This window comes from Mobula hypostoma, chromosome 6 (genome assembly GCF_963921235.1).
Source record: "Mobula hypostoma chromosome 6, sMobHyp1.1, whole genome shotgun sequence".
Taxonomy (NCBI): domain Eukaryota; kingdom Metazoa; phylum Chordata; class Chondrichthyes; order Myliobatiformes; family Myliobatidae; genus Mobula; species Mobula hypostoma.
The window spans coordinates 79,149,883-79,166,568 of NC_086102.1; the positions used below are offsets into that span (position 1 = coordinate 79,149,883).

Below are 16,686 nucleotides of genomic sequence, written 5' to 3' on the forward strand. Positions count from 1 at the left end.
TGCCAAGCTGTAGTCAATAAAGAGCATTTTGGTATATGTATCTTTGCCTCCAGATGTTCCAGTGTTGAGTGAAGAGCCAATGAAATGGCATCTGCTGATGACCTGTTGTGCTGGTAGGAGCAGATCCAAATCACAAGTTGGAGTAGTTGATTGAAGGCAATATTTCTGCCCATAGCAAAAGTGTTAGCATTTCCAAGGGAGGGAAGGGTGAAAAAAATTTTGACTTTGTAAATGAGGTAGATTGTTAATTGCAATTTGAAAATTTGCCTTTTCCCTCTTTTGTAGATTGCTCCTTTTCCTGCTAAGGCAGACATCAATAACCTGTCTACCAAACCACAAGAGAAGATCCAGCAGCCGAATTTTGCAGATTTCAGCAAGTTCAGTGAGCAGGTAAACCAATTAAATCTGCTAAATTACAATTACTTCTGGAGGTGTATAATCCATCTCAGGACAATGAAAAGGGAGGGGGAGAGTTAATGACAGAAGAGTGGGATATTAATGTAATGTTAGCCTGATGCTGCCAAGTAAAAACTGAAATAATATTCTTCTGCTCAATGACTTCAGAAGTTTAAGATAGGTGCAGAAGATTTGAGTAGTTCAATACTTTTTGGTGGCGCTCAGGGCGATTAGAGTAAAATATTAAATTAAGGTTCCATCTGCTGTCATTGGTGGACATTAGAGAATTCTTTGCATCATTTATAGCAAAACAGGCTTTCCTTTTGTTGCTCTACCCAACAGCTATTCTGCAACCAATGTTATCAGATCAGTTTATCTGATACCACAGTGACATCACTATAAATGCCATGATGTATTTTAGCTGAGGATAGGAAAAACAGCACAAAAAGACAGAAAAATTATACATTTCTTCCTTTCCAGCTGGACGGGAAGAAGTTCAGATTTTCTTGTAGCTCTTTGGAGGGAATTCAGTCGCATAGTAAATCAGTCTCAAATTTCAATGACTTCAGACTAAATAATTTGCTCATGTTACGGAAAATCCTTTAGAGTTAATAATGCAGTAATGATTGAATGGGGTTTTCGGAAGTACCAGCATTTTCTCAATGCCACAAGATCAATTGAAGTTAATTCAGTCAAACTGAATTAGTAAATACACTTCACAGCATATTTGCAAGAGATGCCAATGAAACAGGAAATGTTACAAATACTAGCTATTCAGAGACACAAGAAAAATAAAGTCTTTTAATCAAAGCACTGGAGACAGCAAAATATAAAGTGAAAGAATAGGCCGGGATAGGGTTGAGGCAGAAGTTGTTGCTGCTGCTCAGGGGAAAGGCCAAGAGCATGAATGTACTGACATGTTGCATTAAATATGGATCCCAGAACCCAACAAGAACGGTTTTGAGGGAAAAAAAATGAATATCATTAAATTATCTGCATGAGTCTGAAATATGTAGGATGACATTTCAGTTGGAGTTCTGATGAAATTAGGAGCTGGAGATATTTGTGAATGAATTTGACGTATCTATGCCTATTTGAGCAAGTTATGGTAAATATCCAATCAAAGCAGTGCTGTGTACTTCCAGCAACAACTTCCTTTATTGTACCTTTCCAACGTCTATCATTTTGTTTCAAAGAATCGGTAAGTACCTTGGTAACATTTTTCCATCCTCTTCTGCCTTCCCCATTGCACTTCCACATGACAGTCTTCACTGAGGGTCTTCTACCGATGTCACTCTTAAACCAGTCATACGGAGGTGCATGTGTTATTTTAGGATTGCTGCCCTAATCTACATCATGTAGGTAGGTTGAATGACTACTTGGCCCATCCATGCATGAACCAGCCTGTATCCCAGGACCCCAAAATTGCAGTGCATTATTTGGCAGAGTAATTAATTTTTTTGCACTCTTAAGTAAATTATCATATAGCGTGTGCTGATTTCCAGCTTTCTTCTACTTGTTCTGCCTCCAACAATGTCTCATTTTTAAATTTCTCACCTTGTTTTCAGATCCCTCCATGGCTTCGTCCTGACCTATCCCTCTGACAGCTCAATATTCCTCATCAATTTCTACACCAATTTCTGCAACTTGACTGTCCATCTATTGTTTTAATAGCTCCACTATTGACATCAGTTTCATATGCCTTGTTTCAGTCTTTGTATTCCTTCCCTGAACATCTCTCTCTCTTCCCTTAAGGCTCTCTTTAAACCTACCCCTTTGACCTAGCTTTTTGTCATTGTTTTAAAATATTTTAGAACATGGAATGTAGAACCTTCAGCAAAGTACAGGCCCTTCAGCCTGCGATATTGTGCTGACCTTGTGACATATGTTTGATAACCACACCAGTGAAGGTGTCAGAACTGAACTGAACTAATGTGACCCTGAATACTTGCTCTGAACAGAATCAGAATCAGGTTTAATATCACCGGCATATGTCATGAGATTTGGTAACTTCCAATGGTTTCAACGTCCATTCAGAAATCGGATGGCACAGGAGAAGAAGCCGTTCCTGAATCGTTGAGTGTGTGCCTTCATACACTATGCAGTCTATTCACTGTGCACTATACACTATATACGCTACACCAGTGGTCCCCAACCTCAGGGCCGCGAAGCATGCAGGGGTGCAGCGGTAGCCGGAACGCACCCAGCACATCTTTAAGAAAAAAGCCGAAATAAACAAACTAATTAATTAGGTGCCGCCCAGCACGTAAATGTCAGCCCAGATCAGAGGCGATTAAAGATCAGCCATATTCTTGGTGAATAGAGCAGCAGGCATGAGGGATAGAATGCTCTGTGGCCTCTGTACCTTCGGTTGCTCCATAGGTGCTCTGAGCCACTTCTGAATACTGCTCACTACCTTTTACATTCATTTCTTTGGGAGCTGAGAGCTATAGACAAGGCTGGCAGTTCCTAGCCATGGTTAGCTGCAGAATGGCATTATCTTTCCAATTATTAAAGTGTGCAACTTGTAGGAGAATGTGCAGATGGTGCTGGTGTCAGAGTTTGAGAAAGCCAAACAAACAATTTGTCAAATTTCTCATAATAGGCAGCACCAGATTTAATGCAACATTAAAATGGAAGCAGGACAGCAGCAGAAGAATGACAACTTCCAGCTCTCTCTATTCATTATTCAATTTGAATAATAAATGGTTCTTCCTGCACAAATCCAAGCAGGATGCTCTGGCTGGCTCTTCAACTACAAGGGCATCATAAGCCCTGATTCTTGCTCTCATGTTGCATTGGGTGATTTTTTTTTAAGAAAACTGGATCACCTGAGTAGCTTTACATTTCCCTTCCAGTAACGATAATTGCTGCCTTAACTCAAATCAAACAGAGGCTGAGTGTTTCTGCTCTGCTTTAACAGTTCATTGTTTTCCACTTGATAATTCTCCTTTGTTTTAAGGGGATGAAATCTGAGGCTTAGATCTGGAACCAGTCCACTTAATTTGGCATTATAATGGACAATACCAATCCCTGCTAATGCTGAGAGGCTCTCAACATTCAGTAAACATTATGAAGCAAGGCAGCATTTCTTCGATAGAGTCTTAGCAATGTACATCCGAGCACCCAACTCTGGCCCACCGTGTTTGTGCTGATCTTTTTGACCATCTACACTAATCCCATTTTCCCACATTAGGACCATGTCAATCTATGTTGTACCTGCATAAATAATTGCGTCTGATTTCACCACCTCCTGCGACAACCCCACTCTGTATAAAATAAATTACCATAAATTTCAAAGTAAATTTATTATCAAAGTACAGAGAGATCTTGGGGACCAAGTTTGTAACTCTATGGAAGTGGCTACACAGGTCGATAAGGTGATTAAGAAGGCTTATGAAATGCTTTCTTTCATTAGTCAAGGCATAGAGTTCAAAAGTCAGGAGGTTGTGTTGCAACTCTAGTTAGGCCGTATCTGGAGTGTTGTGTGCAGTTCTGATTGTTCCACTATAGGAAGGATGTTGAAGCTTTAGGGAGAGTGCAGAACAGGTATACCAGGATTCTGCCTGGTTTAGAGGGCATGTGCTGTCATGGACATTGGGGCAAACTTGGGTTGGTGTGTTTGGAGTGTTAAAAGCTGGGGAGAGATCTGATAGGGGTTTATAACATTATGACAGGCATAGATAGAGTAGACTGGGAGTTTCTTCTTCCCAGGGTTGAAATGTCTAATACCTGAGGGCTTGCATTGAAGGTGAGGGGGTAGGGATTCAAGGATTCAAGGCAGATGTGAGGGGTAAGTTTTTACTCAGAAAGTAGTGGATGCCTGGAATGTGCTGCCTGTTATGGTGGTAGAGGCAAATACATTAGAGGCTTTTAAGAGATAGGCACATGAATATGAGGAAGATGGAGGGATATGGACATTCTGTAGGCAGGAGGGATTAGTTTTCTGGGGGGGTTTGATTTACTTTTTAAACTGAATGCTACAAACTCGCTATATAAAACCAATTTCACATTTACTACTGATTTACTTTGATCAGCAGAAGCATATTCTTCATATTTGCACATCCCAGGTTAACATCATGGGCGCACATTCCTTCAGCAGCATATACACACTCCTAACTGTTTGTTTTAGGATGTAGGAACAATGTTAAAGTAGAAAGGTGACACACAAATCTCAATCTTCTGCAATTAATAGTAAACATGGTTGGGTTGGGTTATTCTCCGGTCTTGGCAATTTACTTGCACATGTTCCATCACCATACAAGGAGACATCATCAGTGCACTGTTAATTGTGGTGTGTCCACCGAATGCTTGCTGTTTGTATACTTACCAACCAGCTGATTGGTCATCATTACGGAAACCCAATTGTGATGTGGGGAGGAAATCTCGCTGCTGATTGGCTGCGTGGTGAACTTCGTACATTTTGGTCTGGAATTTCGCCCGCATCGGATCATAAATGGTGAACAGATTCTAAATGCAAAAATTAACTTTACATTGTTTTAGATTTGGAAAAAGATTGTAACTATCTGCCTTAATTAGTCCTCCAATAATCTTGCAAACGTCTATCAGATCATCCTTCAGTATCTTTTGTTCCAGTAAAAATAAACCCAACATATTCAATCTCCCTCCATTGCTAAACTCCACTTATCTAGGCAATAATATGAATGTTTCGTTAGTTAATGTGGTGGTGACAAATGGGAACATTAGCTTTGATTTTGCTCACAACCTGATCTTTGAACGAAGATGAAGGGACTCAAAACAGACATAAAGAGACTTCAAGTGAAAACTCAATGTGTGAAGTAGTGTCACTTTTGCTTTAAGATTTGTTTTATTAAGGAAGATCTGGTCTAAAAAATACTTAATCCCTCTTTCACCAGGGCAAACAATGTACTATAGAGTTTTTTTTTTGCATTTAGAACTTGTTTAGTTTTAATTGCAGAAGAATGAGATTTATATGTCACCTTCCTACTTTAACCCTCCAGGAGGACCACAATGTGTGCCTCAATGACCCGGAGAGCCATGGTGGCTGGAGTCAGGGATTATGCTTTGGCTCTTGGTAGGGTCACCCATGCCAACCAGGTCAAAGGATAGAGGCCAGATGAAGAGTGGTCCATCAGTCCTCCAAGTTTGGGGAGGTTCAGCTTGGGGCTACAACCCTAACTGGTTAAACAAACCTGTTATGGAAACAGTAATGAAGAATCCTTCTGCAACTGAGTGTGACAGTATCCCTGAGTCTCCACCCAGAATTGCATGGCTGACAGTAGTGAAAACCGAGAGGAAGCTACTAGCACTGTGAAGGAAGCCCTGAACACCTCCAGAGATGGAGGAACCTCTTTGCTGCCCTAAATTCCAGTGGTGTAATGGGCAGTAGGTTTGCTCCTACTTCAACATTGATCCTAAAAAGCAAAGGTCATGAGTGATTTATGTGTGATGATACTGAAGGAATGAGAGTTTGTGCTGTTAAACTGGGAAGTGACAACATGAAGAATGTGATTCTGCGGATTAAATTAAAGCAGTAAATTAAATGTGAAAAGGAACATATCAAGTTTGTATCATCGGTTTCTGGTGTTTTTTTAAGTTGCCATGAATATGAATATTGTCCAAAAAACTATTTCTGTACCAATTTAATTTAATCAGTCTGAACTACAAGAATGGATACATGAAGGTGCTGTAGCTGTGTTACCTGGACAGAAATCCAGAGGCCTGTATTTTAAACCAAAGATTAAAGTTCATATCTGACCATACAACTGTGGAATTTTCTTCATTGATAATCTAGAATTTGGATAAATAGCAACAATTAGTTATTATAATGATTTGCCATATAAACCTCCAGATGGCTGTAAAAATACATCTGGTTCAGTAATATCCTTCAGGGGATGAGGTCTGCTGCCCTTCCCCACTGTGGCCCATAGAAGTGCAGACACTTCCTGTATGGTTGACTCTTGAAATGCCGAGGAAGCTATGAGTTGCCTCCATCACATAGAGATTAGAATGCATGCTGCCCTTGCCTGTAATACATAGATCCCAACAAGTTAACACTTGGAATGAAGAAAAATAATTAATAAAAATAACCACATCATGTCACCTGCAGAAACAACATCAGAAAGAAAAGGATCTGGTCCAGCCTTAAATGTAATGACATTAAGGACAGTTAAATAAGGCCATCAGTGTTATAAACCATGTTCCATCAATATCCTAAGTTTTCATTCAGAGACAGGGATGTGTGGAAATACCTGATTTGGAGTGATATATTGATCAATTAGATCCAAATCAACAATGTGAATAAACCAGCTCTTTAGTCAATTGAGCAGCCACATCAGCTGACCTGAGAGAAGATAGGTGTCTTGCTTTGAAGAATAGAAATGAGTTTGATGATAGTTCAGGGTACTTAACAGGGCAGAATTAATGATAGTGTATTTGTAGAAGTGATTTGCCATGTCAAGTTTTACCACCAGGTGGTGTACTTAGAATCAAGAAAATTCAAAGACAAATGTGATTTTAAGTAGAATTCATAGAATTAAACGTGCATAGAACAAGGTAATTCAACCCATTGAGTCCATGCCTACTACTAATAAAGCTATCTGATTCCCCAAACATTTTCACGTATCACTGCAATTTATTGTCTCTCAAGTGCCTATCTTATATCATCACCAAGATTTGAAGAGTAATCTGAGGTTGCAAAATTGTCTTACTTTTTCCAAGATGGTGCTCTGTCTAAAGATAATTCAGTCCCTTTCCTGTACATCCATGAAACCGACTGAGCAAACGGTGTAAGGGAATCTTTGCATTTGGATTGTGTTGGTTTAGATTACTGTTTATTTGCTCTGTATGTTAATAGTCTGGAGGAGGGAACAGGATGTAAGGTATCCAGGTTTGTTGATGACATGAAAGCAGGTGGGAGGAGATGATGTCAGGAGCATATTTGGACTCTGCAATAGATTGAGAGAGTGGGTGAAAACTTGGCAAATGGAGTTTAATGTAGGAGAGTGCGAGATCATGCACTATGGTAGAAAGACTCAAAAGATATTGTTGGATTAGAAAAGCACAGAAACCAGGGATAGATCTACTTATAATACAACTACTATATAGATATCCACAGCATAAAAATTTTTAAATTGTCCCATTCAGACTTAAAGAATCGCCGTGGAGGATTTCTTACGCTTGTTGGATAACATCCTTCCTGACCCGGGGGCGGGGGCGGGGGGGGGGGTCACTCTGCTTAGCAGGTGAGACTTGTGGTTGTGAAACACTCTCAGGTTCTGGGGCCTCCCCCGTGGTGGTTGTAGGAGTTGGTCCTCGGACTGCAGGAAGTGGTTGACGGGTCTGGACACCGATCTTCTTGACGTGTTGACATCCCGAACAGTACAAGGCAAGCTGCTCGATCTGCTGATATATCCCAGGCCACCAGACAAACCTTTGAGCCAATGCTTCCATTTTGACCATGCCTAGATGACCAGCTTGTAGTTCCTCCAACACTTTAGCTCTCAGCTTGGATGGTACGACTCTCAATCCCACATAAGAATTCATCCCAGTGCTGGTAAAATTTGGGGAACTGGGAATTCTGCTGCTCACTCCGGTCATTTTGGTCGACCATGTAAAACTGAGACAGTATAGGGTCTTTTCTGGTTTCCCTTTGGATAATCTCTGCCGTTAAAGGGAGACTTTTAATTTGCATTAGGGAGAATACGTCATGAGGAAATTTTTGTAAATTTTTCACGTAGTTCCTTTTTCAAGGGTAAACAGAACAATCCATCAGCATTTCCATGATTAGTCATCTCCTGAATTTGATCTTGTAATTGTGTCCTCCAAGAAACAGAGCCCTTCTCTCCATTTGTGCTGCTGCAGGGAAAATATATTTTCAAGTTCCTTTGTTACTTCTCCATTTGCCTTGCTTGCTGGTACAGGCTGACCCTGTCTGACCTGTATGTACTACGATGAACACCTTATAAAATGGCTGTAACCGTAAGATTTCTACCTCATTCTTGATTTCTGGATAATATGATCTTCAGATCTAACAACATACTAACATCTAAATTGTAACAATATTTTCCCATTTCTAATAAATCGCTAATGAATGAAGTACGGGTGTCTGGAGCATGTATCACGAGAAAAACTATCAGGCACATACACCAAGTATCTAAGAAGGCAAATGGAATACTGGCCTTTATTGTAAAGAAGTTAGGATGCAGGAATGGGAAAGTATTGTTACAATTACACTGGATGTTGATGAGGCGCAGTTTTGATCCCCTTATTTAAGAAAATATACACTGGTGTAGGAGGTGATCTGAAGGATTTTAGCTGTAGACTTAGAGACTTATAGCATAGTAACAGACACTTCCAGCCCTACATGTCCACGCCACCCATGTGGCCAATTAACTTACTTGCCCATACATTTTTGGAATGTGGAAGGAAAGCGGAGCACCCAGAGAAAACACATGAGGTCACAGGGAGAACGTACAAATTCCTTACAGACAGCAGCAGAATTGAACCTCAGTTGCTGGCACCGTAATAACATTACGTTAATTGCTACACTATACTGCCACTCCCAGAGATTCACTAGTCTAATTCCTAGGGCACGAGGATTGCCCTGTCAGAGCCGGTTAATGAAGCCAAATTGGAACCGTATTCGACAGTTTAGAAATATATAAGATCCAAAGGGGCCATGACAGCATGGATGTTGAGGTGTAGCCACCCGCCGAGCCTCAGACATAATCACAGGATGAGGAGGAGGTCATTTAAAACTAAGCTGCAGAGGATACTGAATCTCTGAAATTCTGCACCCAGGAAGTTAGAGGAGGCTAGATCATTGAAAATATTTAAGGAGCAGGTAGATAAATGTTTGAAAAATCAGGGATTGAGGAGTATGTCGATCTGCCACAAAGTAGAGGTTGAGCCCTGAGACTGATCAGTAATGATCATATGGAATGACCCTTCTCCTGTTTTCTTGTGTTTATTTATTTATTCATTCATTCATTTATTGAGATACAGCGCAGAATAGGAACTCCCAGCGCTTCGAGCAACACCACCCACCAATTCCCCCAATTTATTCCTAGCCTAATCAGGGGCCAATTTGCGATGACCAATTAATCTCCCAACTGATACATCTTTGGGCTGTGGGAGGAAACCAGAGTACCTGGAGAGAACCCACGCAATTGAACCTGGGTTATCTGTACTGCAAAACATTGTGCTAACTGTGCCACTGTGGTGCTAACCACTACACTACCGTGTTCTTGTGCAGGAGAGGACAACTTGTGCATTACTTTCCTGCATTAGCATTGTCCCTACATCCTAAAACAAATCCAGGAATCTGTGTGTACAATGCTACCAATGGAATGAGAATTCTTTGGTTTATTCTTGAAAACCTTGATTAATTAAATTTTCATTTAACTAGAGGGAAAAAACGTTTTCTTTCACACGTATGTTCTTTAAGCTTTTTTTTTATTCAATGGACCTCTTATGAACCATCCACCAATGGGAATGGTTCTCCCTTACCTGCCTTGTCGAAACCCATCACAATGTCCTACACCTTTATCAAATTTCCTCTCAAACTTTTTGCTGCAAGGGAAGCCACCCTGAAATCTCTACACTAATCTAGTAGTTTAAATCCCTGGGGACAAGCTATTAATATTATTAATAGCTTGTTATGTTATTTATTGAAACATGACTGCTGTATTAACTACAGGGAGGAAGTTGAAGGAAAATGAAACGTGATTCACCACTTCAAAACAAGAAGACTATTACTTAGAAGTGAATAAATCAGTTTTATTTTCTCATGAAGTACCAGCTGTCCGAGAAGAAGACTCTGAAAGATGTGGATTTTAGCAGTTATGTGGTTTTTATTAGTCATTTGTTACAGAAATGAGTATGGTACTCTGAGTAAAAGCATGTAAGTTTTGCATCACTGAGAAGGGCGATCACTAGAGGGCCTGTTACTACAAGCAGGACCTGTCAAAACATTCTGCAGAGCTTGAGATTGCAAGGACAGTTGCTTGTAGAGTTTAGCATCGGATTTAAAGAGTGAGTGGGGCCTGTCAGGACTTTCTGGGGATCTTGAGATCATGACTACAGTTACTTGTGGATCTTAGTGCCAGATTTAAAAAGCTAGTTGGGCCTGTCGGGACTTTCTGCAGAGCTTGGAATCGCTGAGACCATTGCTTGTGGAGTTCAGAACCAGATTTTAAAAACATTCAGGACTGTCAATGGAGCTTGAAATTGAGGGGACAGTTTATGGAGTTTAGTGCCAGATTTAGATCCTAACTTTCTCCCTGGTCTTTTGGTATTTATATAAAACCACTCGAGTGTTGTGTTCAGTTCTGGTTGCCTCATGATAGGAAGGATGTGAACGCTTCAGAGAGAGTGCAGACAGGATTTACCATGATACTGCCTGAAATAGAGAACATATCTTATGGGGAAAGATTGAGCTTGCTAGGGTTTTTTCTCTTTAGAGCGTAGGAGGATGAGAGGTGACTTGACAGAGATGTATAAGATAAGAGGTATTAATAGAGTGGACAGCCAGCACCTTTTTTCCTCAGACCAGATCAATACAAGAGGGCATACTTTTAAGATGATTGGAGAAAAGTAAAGGTGAGATTAAAGATTAAAGTCTGTCACGAGCTTTGTGGCCCATCAAGCCGGTGCTTATGCCGGTTTCTGTGGCGTGAAGCGACTGAGAGTACGAGACTCCCTGCCCCCCCCCCCCCGGATAGGACGCCAGTCTATCGCGAGGTTAACCCCCAGCATTTTTGCCGGTACCCATTCTCAACTGGGTAGACTGGAGCATTGTGTGCTGAAGTGCCTTGCTCGAGGACATACACACTGCCCATTCCAAGGCTCGAACCCACGACCTTCAGATCGCTAGTCCAATGTCCTAACCACTTGGCCATGCGCCACACAAAGGGGAGATGCCAGAAGAATTTTTTTTTACACAGAGTGGAATACAGTGCCAGGGGTGATGGTAGAGGTAGATGCATTAGGGACATTGAAGAAATAGTAATGGTGGCCAAGCAGTGTGTCACCTGCCCATCCTCTCTGTCCAAGATGTAGGAGAATTAGGAAAGCAAATTAGCTCATCAAAGTCGAGGGCTGAAAAGAAAGAATGCTTTGCTATGAGCCTTGAGGCCACCTGGTGTGGATGCCATATATAGGAGTTGTAGGGCTAATATTTCCTTTGGTTACTGGTCTCATCACTAGTCACAGTCCAAAGTCTAGGTTGATACTGAATTGTAACTTTGACAGAGTGCTGGTCAAGAAATGTCTCGTCATTCAGGTGAGGTGTTAAGCCCACATAGAGGAAATTGGAGAGCAGCAAGAAAGGCAGAGAACTGTTCCTGACTGCTGGGCACAAATTCTTCCTGCTAACCCAATCCGTTCAGCACCACCAAAACAGGAACCTGGTCTTTTCATGCTCTTGTATTTTTGCTTGGTAACTTCATTTTAGTCAGTGAAGTTTTTTTTTATTACCTGTATTCCTGAATAATTTATACTAAAATCTATCTCTTGGGTCATGTGCTTCTTTTGAGTGAGCATATGTGAGGCATGGTTTTTCATTGTCACATGTGCACTACCATGTGCAAACAGGCTGCATATTTGCCTTAGTAACAGCAGTTCCATCCGGTTGTATGGGACCGTTGTGGCTGGGAATGGTGCTATTTAAATTCAATTTATTTTCTTCCTTCTCCTGCAAACTTGAAATGTGGTTGCCTTTTTCATGCGGGTCTACTGAAACAGTTTATTGACTGATGCTTTTCTTCTGCACTGTTTGCTGACTGATCCAGATTACAGTGTCTTGTAAAAGTATTCAGCCCACAACCTATGGTCACATAAATGAGCATTACAACCAGGACTTTTGATCAATTTAACTGAGAATTTTTATTTGTGGATCACATGCTCCTTTTTTTCCCACAGTACGGCCCCAAAAACAGGGAAAATTGTGAAGTATGAAAACTAAAAATTCAATAACTGAAATGTCAGCAGTTCAAAAGTATTCATTCCCTTTTGCTCAGTATTTAGTTGAACAACCTCTCACAGCTATTACAACCAGTAGTCTGTTAAGATAAGTTCCTATTAGCTTTGCACAGTGTGAAGGAGCAAGATTTGCCTATTCTTCCTTACAGAATTGCTCAAATTATGCCAGGTTAGTCAGGGAGTAGCGGTGGGCAACAATCTTGAGGTCTTGTCAGAGATGTTCAGTCCGATTAAGGTCACAACTCTGACTGGGCCACTAAAGGACATCAATTTTCTTCATTTGAAGCCACTCCATGGTTGCTCTGGCAGTGTGCTTTGGGTCGTTGTCCTACTAAAAGATGAACTTCCTCCCCAGTTTAAGCTTTCTGGCAGAGGCTAGCAGGTTTTTGTTCAGGATCCCTTTGTATTTAGCAGCATTCACCTTCCCTTCAAACCTGACCAGATGCACAGCCCCTATAGCTTAATGCTACCTCCACTATACTTTACATGTACCACTTTGTGTTGAGGCTAATAAGTTCCACTTTAGTCTCATCAAAGCACAGAACCTTCATCCATATCTTTACAGTATCTTCTAAGTGACACTTTGCAAAGTCTTGATGGGCAAGGGTATGTTTTTTCTTCAGCCAGGGCTTCTTCCTTGTCACTCTTTCATAAATACCCTTATTAGTGCAAGGCCATGGAGATTGTGCATTCATGAACTTCGCCTGCAGTTGCAACCACTGACTTCTGGAGCTCGCTCAGAACAACTGTTGGCCTGTCTTACAAGTACCAATCTTCTCCAGTGACTGAGTGTAGAGAGGCAGCCTGACTTAGGTAGGATGGCTGTAATTTCATATTTTTTCCACTTTTTCATGATGGACTGCACTGAGCTCCAAGGTACGTTCATTGCCTTGGAGATTGTCTTGTACCCTTGTACCCCTGTACCCTTGTGCTTTTCTAGTATCATTTCCCTGACTTGTCTTGAATGCTGTTTTGTCTTTCATTTTGGTTTGGTCCGTTGAAGTTCTACCGTACTGTTGGACCTCACAGAGTGAAGGGGTATTTATTCTTATGAATTTCTTGAAAGCATGAGTTGGTAAGGTAATATACAGTATTGCACCTGAGGAAAGCTAGCGTAGTAATTACAAAGGGGATGAATACTTTTTCACCCTCACAATTTTGGTTTTCAATTTTTAGTAAACTGTTGATACATTTTGGAATTTTTCTTTTGATTTGACAAAGTCCACAATGTTTTGTAGATCAGCTTAAAAATCCTACTTCAATATATTTTAGATTTAGAAAATGAGACAGTAAAATGTGAAAGTAGTTGAGGGGGATGAATACTTTTGCACGGCACTGTATTGTGATGTGGATTGGTATATTGGTATGCCAACTAATCCTGAACTTAGACCTCAAGAAATGAAATGAATTTCTGCATGAATGTTGTTATGCTTAAAGGGCTGAACATCCATCGCCTGCTCCTATTTCCTCTCCTTGCAGGCAAGAAAAGGACCATTGACAGAGTTGGTAAACAAACCGAGCAGTCTTGGAGAAGAAAAAAGTTCTTCTGTTAAGGTTAGTTGGAATTGCTCCAGTTTGATTTTACCTTTTATTTGCCAGCTTTATTTGATGTCGACGAGGAAGTCTGTAATTTCCTTTGTTTCTGGTTAAGCTTCAGTGGAAGATATTTTATGGGTCATTTGCCTGGTTCATTCTGTATTTTGAGGCCATGATAAAGAGGTTCTGTTAACTGACAGAATGAGCCAACATGAAATTGATCTTCAGTGACCCCCATCTTGAGGCTAGATATACTTGAATGTATTGGCATAGGTCTGTGCCTGGTTAATTATTTTCAAATTTGAGAAAGACTGAATGTTCTACAGCAAATTGTATTCTGCTGTATTTTTGTTGCTGCTTTTTTTTGATTAATAATTTGTAAGCCTATGGTACAGTGATTGAGCGAAAACTTTTCTACCCCTGCCAACCAATAAAGCATATCCTGTGAATCAATAGCTAATCTGCAGTTCAGCATGGAGCAGACAGCTGCAGCCTCATAGAACAAAAGAGAGGGAATAGAGTGTTGCAGGCAGGTGCATAAGAAGGTAGTGACTGGTCAGGTGAATCTGTATGTATGAGCAGGGGGGTTGATTGGTGACAGGAGTGATGTGTGTGGACGAGAGAACTGCAAACTATGTGCTTGCACATACGGTAATGTTTATGCCACAGGTCTCCAGTCATCTTGGACCTCCTTCCCATTGGAGCAAGAGCTCACTCAGTGTATGCCCCCCCCCCCTTATTAAGAGAAGTCAAAACTTCTTCACAAGTTGAAGTTCAGGATCAGGAATATCATGACCCACGTGGACATCCCTCACAATGCTCAATGCACCGGTCTTCGCAATCACTTCGGTAGCAGTCTGATTAAAATAATGGAACGGCTATTAGCAAGTCATTTCCTTGACTTTTTCCGTTGTATTCACATGACTGAAGTGTTTAATGTCTGGTATTATTCTAATATAACCCTCTACCCCTAGAGTAGAGCCTTGACATTCATCCCAAAGTAAGGCACCAGCTGATGAACAAACTATATTTTATAAAGGCTTAATATAATGTCCTGATACTTGACCTTTAGTTAAATATCCTCCGTAATTTATTGCACCATCTCAAAAAAATTGTTTTCATTCATCCTCAATTGTCACCATTCTTGAACACCCTTTGAAACTGGACCATTTATGTGTGGCCTCAACTTCACTAGCATTTTTCCTACCAAACTGCATTGTATCAAACGTGTTGAAAATTCACCTGCGCTCTGTCTGCCTATTTTGCCATTCTGCAGACTATCACTATGTTTATGAAATTTTCAACTTCTGAAAACTGGTATTTTGCACCTGTGTACATAACATCAACTCTGCAACTCTCAAGAACCCTTTCTATTCTTGCACCAAAGACTTCCATAAAGAGAGTCAGATGTTATTTGGCTCTAACAGATCAATCCTACTTTCTTATTTTTTAGCCCACACAGTAACTACTGTTAATTAACCTTTTTCCAGAGTGATTTTCTGAGTTTCTGCACCAGTAATACTTGGGCACTGACCCCTTGTATTGGGTGCAGATAATCTAGTTACTGACTTGTCAAACAATTGTGATAAGAATAGACTTCATCAGATTTCCCTCATCTTCAGCTTAATGAAAAGATGATGACAGTTCTGAAGTGTAGACACCACAGGACCTAGGGGAAAGAGACTGGGCAAGGAAAGATAATTTAGCTATAGAGGTATAAGGCACAGAAACAGCCACCAGCTACCGAGTCCATACAATCACCAAGCTCCCATTTACACCAATCCTACACAAATATTTTTTGTTCTTCATACCTTCCCAGTGTCCTCCCTCCCCCAGTTTTACCACACTCCCACACACTTGGGGCAGTTTACAGTGGCCATGCAACCTACCAACCCACACATCTTTGGGATGTAAGAGAATGCAAACGCAGACAACATCGGAGGTCAGGAATAAACTTGGATCAGTGGAGCTATGAGGAAACACAGAGCTCCAAGTTTGCCTATTCTCACAGTACAAGGGCTGAAGGAACTGACATCTTTTATAGACCTACAGATGCTATTCGCTTTCTTCAGCTTCTTTGTCTCCACTGCATCTGTTTCCAGATCATGGCCTTTCGCTCCAGGACATCAGAGATGTCCTCCTCCTTTAAGGAATGGGTTTTCCCTCCCTCCATTATTGATCCTGCCCTCACCCACATCTTCTCCATTTCCCAGTGGCCAAACATTTTATTTCCAGTTCTCAATCCCGTGCCAAGATGAGGCCACCCTCGGGGAGGAGGAACAACGTATTATATTCCAAATGGGTAGCTTCCAACCTTCAAGTAAACAAATTCTCCCCCTCCTTTCTCTGTCCCCCTACTCTGACCTTTTACCTTTTCTCACCTGCCTATTACTTCCCCCCTGGATAACCCTCCTCCTTCCACTCTCCTCTCCTATCAGATTCCTCCTTCTCCAGCCCCTGACCTTTCCCACTTACCTGGCTTCACACGTCACCTTCTAGCTAGCCTCCTTCCCCTGCCCCCACTTTTTTATTCTGGCATCTCCCCTCTTCCTTCTCAGTCCCGAAGAAGGGCCTTGGCCTGAAACGTCGACTACCTATTCACTTCCATTGATGCTGCCTGACCTGCTGAGTTCCTCCAGCATTTTGAGAATGTTGCTTTGGATTTCCCGCATCTGCAGACTTTCTTGTGTTTCTGAAGAAAATTGTTTCATTCACACCCTTATTTGGATATTTAACGTTTCATCTGGTCTTGGGTTATTAAAGGTTACAAGGTTAGGGCCTTGCTGGAAA

The 16,686-nt window shown here is 41.1% G+C and overlaps 1 protein-coding gene across 3 annotated transcripts in view; it reads left to right on the forward strand.

Annotated features, from left to right (window-relative positions):
* reps2 (RALBP1 associated Eps domain containing 2) overlaps positions 1–16,686 on the forward strand; it is a 240,108-nt gene that overhangs the window by 211,843 nt on the left and 11,579 nt on the right. For 2 of the 3 annotated variants that reach the window (XM_063051049.1, XM_063051048.1), the window contains 2 exons: positions 286–390; positions 13,840–13,914. In XM_063051049.1, the coding sequence (XP_062907119.1) occupies positions 286–390; positions 13,840–13,914 (180 nt within the window). Of the gene's footprint in view, positions 1–285; positions 391–5,378; positions 6,129–13,839; positions 13,915–16,686 lie in introns of those variants that run through there. The other variant, XM_063051050.1, reaches the window with a different exon arrangement.